The sequence below is a fragment of the Austrofundulus limnaeus genome, unplaced genomic scaffold (assembly GCF_001266775.1).
Source record: "Austrofundulus limnaeus strain Quisiro unplaced genomic scaffold, Austrofundulus_limnaeus-1.0 Scaffold49, whole genome shotgun sequence".
Classification (NCBI taxonomy): domain Eukaryota; kingdom Metazoa; phylum Chordata; class Actinopteri; order Cyprinodontiformes; family Rivulidae; genus Austrofundulus; species Austrofundulus limnaeus.
In genome coordinates this window covers 573,183-578,982 of record NW_013952451.1, presented here as the reverse complement: position 1 = coordinate 578,982, position 5,800 = coordinate 573,183, and the positions used below count along the sequence as shown (strand labels likewise).

Below are 5,800 nucleotides of genomic sequence, written 5' to 3'. Positions count from 1 at the left end.
AAATAACTACATGTTTTATGTTAGACTGACTGATTTATCTATTAAAATAACTTTTTTTTCAAAAGTATATTATTTAGAGAGCTCATATAATCATTTAATACTATATTCTTCATATTTGACCATTCATTGAATCACAGAGCAGTTCAGTCACAGTATGGTTCTAAATATAAGATAAGCTACAAAAAATAAACTACAAAAAGAATGTAGGGTTGTTTTTGTTGTTGTTGTTTGTTTTGTTTTTTTGCGGGGGGGGGGCTAACGTTAAGTGGAAACTCGTCTTTCCTATAATGGAGCAAAATGTTCAACTGAATCACTCAGTTAATAAAGTCCACGTAATTCTGGCCATGTTGTTTGCYTGTCAGATACTATTTGTAAGACTTTACGGTCTGCTGACAAYGTTCAAGCTTTTCTTTATCCTACCACTAACATCTGTGTTGCCCTTTGTTTMTGTTATTTGGGAAATTCTAGAGGAAATGGACTTGCAAGGAAGCGTGACAGCCTTGCAAGGCAAAAAGTAGTGGGACCATTCGAAAAGAAAAATACAAAGTAAGTAAATATAATTTCAATTATTTTTGTAACTGATTCCAAATTATCCCATTTCAACAAAAAACCTGACTTATATTTTTTTGCTGTTATGAATGACTTTGTGTTTTAGGATTGCAAGTATCCAGGGTCACGTGAGGGAGCTGGCAGCAAACCCACTGCAGAAACTGGTTTGTCCTCATGGATGAGGTGTTGGACAGAGGCATTCAATCAACCCCTTCGTCCTAATTGCCTCTGTTACTGAGGACAGACCAAGAAGATGACCCTGGTTTTTTTCCTCTTCAGCAGGACATCAGCTGGGGTGGGCTGCAGAGCCGTTGACATGCCATTGGTCCACTGTCCATCWCTTTGTCCACGAGCTGGGCTTGCAGGGCTGGCAGACTCGATGGCTGCCATGTCACTATTATGTCACGATTTAAGAAAGTGTTACTAATAGAATATTTTAAGCTAYCATCAGTTTCTGCTGCTGCGTGTTTTACTTGCCTCAACAATAGACYTGATCCACTGGTGRCMCCTCCAGGGCAGAAACCTCTGCTGCTGTCTGGTCCCTCCAGACTAGGACATCCCCACTTCCTGGTCAGCCTCATCCTCAGGCTTGTCCTCTGGGGCAACTATATCACCAGCCCCAYMGCAGATGTGATGAAGGACGGCACARGCTGTTATAACCTGAAAATGTTCAGTTTGGGGCGAAGGTGTGTTGRACCTCTAGTGTTTTCAGGAAGATGGCTCTAAACCTGCTTTTCATCATCCCAAAGGCTCACTCTATAATATAGCATGCCCTGGAATGACGCAGGTAAAGCGCTGTGCAGCCACACCTTGCACTGGCCTCTTGTATGAAGTGATGAGGGAAATCCTCCATCAGCAAGGATGAAGTGCTCTGGAGGAGGGTAGGCTGACCTGTAGCGTAGCYCCCTCACATCATGGACAGACCCAGGCCAGCCCACATATATGTATCAATGAAACGGCCCTCATGGTCACAAACCTCCCACAGCATGATGGAAGCAAACAGTTTCCTGTTCTTGTAACAGTGACCATCAGGGCCGCTACTATACGTGAAATCCCAGTTAYCAAACACCATTTTTTGTGTGGCAAAACAACTTGCCTCCAACAGAACGCTCTATAATCAAGATCATACAAACAGCAAAATAGGCTACTCATCAGTTGGAGCAAATTAATGTTCTGCACAATTCCAGAGAGCATGTGTGTGCGGCATACATAAACAATAACAAGGAACTGGCATGTTACACACAGGTGTTGCTTTATATCTATTCTATGGAGCCCCATCTGTGACATTAAAAAAATCAATGCGTGACACTGAGAGAATTTTTTTTTCACCTCGTAATATGAAAAACAAATCATTTAGATTGAACCATTGAGGTATATTCTTTGGATTAAACCTACACCCAAAAAAAAAAAAAACTACTTTTGAACATTTAAAACACAAACACTGCATATTCCTATCTGACTCCAACAATGTCTGCATCTCTGCTCAAAATTATCTCATGGACACCTAATTATTTTTCTCGGTCATTTATGCAAGTAGGTGTCCTTGCAGTATATGTTGTCCWGTGGGCGGAGATGGRCCTACTCSTGATTGGCGGAGTTGGTGMGTGGGCGGAGTTTTTCCTAACCGTGATTGGTCGGATTTATTTGTCATGTGGGGCAACTTAAGAGGAAGCAATGATAAAAGTAAATTAATATGATTTATTGACTGTCTATGTACAGTTTACAACAGAACAATGTCTCAATTAAAAATTATTGTGAACATTTAAACTATTTCACTTCAAATTTCGTGCAGCAAGCACCTTCCTGTCTATCTTTAAAAAACGTTGCTTCCTGCCCGACTTGACTAAGCTACTCCCCGCTGCCCCGAGCTTCTTCACACTCCCACCGTCAATCTGACCAATCATGTCTTGGGCCAACTCCTCCCACATAATAAGAAATTCCTACTCAGTGACTGCAGGGACCCCCTTCTCCATTTATGAGCTAGAAGTCCTTTTTTCCCCCACATATGTTGGTATTATTAACAACGAAAATGTTTTTGAGAGATTTTAAGTTAGAGAAAAAATMATCCCCCTTTTTCTGGGTCTGTTATCTTAAATAAATAAAAACTGTTAACATTTATATGGAAATTTGTTTTGACCTCTTAGATGGTTTTTATTTATTTGTTTCCTATTTTGATTGAAAGTGATGGAAAAAAGTCAGTTTTATCAAGATTTACAAATGTCTGGTGGGTGTGTAAGTCTCTGAGCATTAAAACAGAAACAGATTTGAGCTCAACCAAGAAAAAGGAAAAAAAAAACTCAGTCTGCATGAGGAATCAGTGCATTTATTACTCAGTTGTTATTATTTTATTTTTTTGCACAAACCCAGTTTGCCCTCTGGTGGTTCTGATGTTAAACACACCAGAAGTAAAATCTGTGAATGAAGGAGTGAGAACTGACAGAATCAGYTTTCAAATTTTTATCTCAGGGCTGCAGAATAAATCATAAACATATTGTTATGGCGGTGTCAGTGTGAAAAAGTATAAAACTACTGTCTGAGACCACATTAAAATATTTTAACAAAGTCTGAGTCCATAAAACAAAAAAAGTGCCAAAGATAAGTCATGACAAAAGACAAGTAATATTCTCTTTCAGTTTTACTGTTTATTTCTYCTTTGAGTTTTACAACAGAACTGCATGATAGCATCAAAACAAAGTCAAATTTGGCTCCAAATCTAGAAATTACTGTCAAAAATGACTTTATGAAGCAGAAAACTCACATAATTTTTCACTTCATGCCCTTTGAGTTGGCAGAGTTCCAGATTAGTTCTGCATGTTTGAAGATGACCAGTTTGCCGTCATCAGTCAGCTGAAGATGACACATGTTGTCGCCGTCCCTGTGACTGTTGGTCTGCCATCGAGGGGCGTCCGCCTGGTTGTACATGACCAGGTTGCAGTCVTCCTGCATGCACAAGCGGGCAGCTCCGGTTGTCTCAGTGTCTGAGGCCCACAGGGCCTTCCAGCCATAGATGACAAAGTTTCCATCATCCTGCAGGAAGAWACAGGAATATTTAACTCTCAGGTTAAAAAAAAGACTTTCAAAAGCTTTGAACTGAGGAAAAAAAGGTCTGATCACCTGGAAGATGGCCTTGTACTGTCCATTGTTGGACACAAGGCTGTCTCCTCTACGGAGCTCACTACCTTTGGACATAGAGTTTCTGCTCATTTTCCTGTAAAATCAAAAATGAAGTTGAGTTTTTGTGAGAAACAATATTATTTGAATAGAGCACAACACTGAGTATAGATCAAACTACTCTTCAGAATTAGATAAAAAATACTCACAGCTTTGAGTGATGACCAGCAGTCTGTCKGTCAGAAGAGAAGATGTGGTGCTGTTCAGAGCTGACTGAGTATCTTTATATCGTCTGAGCTGTGTGACGTCAACATTTTCCCCCTTCCCTTCCAGGTAAGTCAGTTCCGAGAAATCCAATTTGTTGTCTCATTCCTRATCCCACYTTGTTTACTAGTGTTGGACCTTGGGGGCAAACAGTCAATGTGCAAAATGTGCCACTGGTCCACGACACCTGATTCGCTTTAATAAAGTTAATCATCATCTCGACAAAAATCTGCAGAAACATGTTGGTAACATAAAACATACAAAGAAGCAGGAAACTAAAACATTCCAAACAAGTTAATTTGAGGACAAAAAAAAAAAAAAAACTGGCAGATGCTGTGTGGGAACATCACTTATGGAAAATTCTCGTGTTCGCACGAATGAAGAAAACTTAAAACACAAAGACGGTGCAGTCAATCAAAAATTACAAGAGATAAAACTCAACAAAACTGAATGCAAAAATAAATATTCATGAGTGACTAAAAATTTGACAAACTACAACATATTGACGTTATAGTTCGGGATTTGTCAAATTAATTTTCACTGAAGGTCACATGAGCGTTATGTTGGCCCTCAAAGGGCCAYTAGTAATTAACATTTCATGTTTAACTTCAACTAAACACGAAACATCACGTTCCTCGTCTCATTGCTACAGCTGAGCACTGCTAACAAACGATAACGGAGCTGTACGTGGTATTTACATCACAGAAACAGCATTTTAACACATCCTCTTATTAAATTGTAAAGCATCTTTGAGGGTCTTGAAAATCGCTATATAAGACTAATGTATTCTTATTATTTTTAAAAGTACAATGGGGTGGGCATAGAGGTGGGTCGTATGGAAGTCATCTGAGGGCCACATTAGGCCCACGGGCCTTGAYTGTGACACGTGTTATTGCTTACTTGTCAACAAATAACTTGTTTGAATTATTTCAGTCTGCTTTTAGAACTTACCACTCTATTGAAACAGCTCTCACCAAAGTGGTCAATGATTTATTGGCAAATGCCGACATCGATAGTCCCTCAGCARTATTGTTGCTTGATCTTAGTGCTGCATTTGACACAGTAGACCACTGCGTTTTGTAGGACAGACATGAACATTCAGTTGGATTAAATGGAAACTTACTCTCCTGGTTGAGATCATATCTGTCTGGAAGATCACAGAGGGTTACTTTTAAAAATGAGCTCTCTAAGATAAATAATGTGGGCTATGGGGTCCCACAAGGGTCTGTGCTTGGCCCCCTGCTATTCTCTCTCTATCTGCTGCCTTTTGGTCTTCTTTTGCGTCATTTTAATGTAACCTTTCATTGTTATGCTGATGATTTGCAACTGCATATGTCTTTTTCACTTGGAACCTGCGGTGATCTATCTAACCTTACAACCTGCTTAACTAAAACAAGGAAATACGATCATATCACTCCGGTGCTGAATTCTCTCCACTGGCTGCCCTGCCATGTTCGTGCAGATTTCAGTGTTGCTTCTCATCTATAAGGCCTCACATGGCCTACTTGTGCCTCCCTACCTTTCAGACCTTCTCCACCCTCACATTCCATCTCGTGCTCTCTGACCTCATGGCACTGGTCTGTTGGTAATCCCTAAGGTCAGACGTAAAACTATCGGAGGTCGTGCTTTTTTCTTTTGTACCCCTTTACTGTGGAATGATCTCTCTCAAGCCATCAGGCTGGCCTGCTCAGTGGAAGTTTTTAAAGCTAAAGACCCACCAGTACACCTTGTCTTATGTGTCTTGAATTTTACATTTGTATTTTATCCTTTTTCAACGTTTTATTTGTTCTTACAACATTTTTGTACTGATTTTTATCTTTTTGTAACGATTAGCACTTTGTTTGAAAGCGCTTTATAAATAAAGTTATTATTATTA

General features: G+C 39.7%; 1 protein-coding gene across 1 annotated transcript; it reads right to left on the bottom strand.

The window, feature by feature from the left end:
- Positions 1–3,171: 3,171 nt before the first annotated feature.
- Positions 3,172–3,888, bottom strand: LOC106517480 (mannose-specific lectin; the record flags this gene model as incomplete). Its single annotated transcript, XM_014008347.1, is given in 3 exon segments — positions 3,172–3,576; positions 3,664–3,757; positions 3,870–3,888. Coding segments are annotated over 3 exon segments (374 nt in total), but the record flags the coding sequence as incomplete, so codon positions are not given.
- Between the last annotated feature and the right edge of the window lie 1,912 nt (positions 3,889–5,800).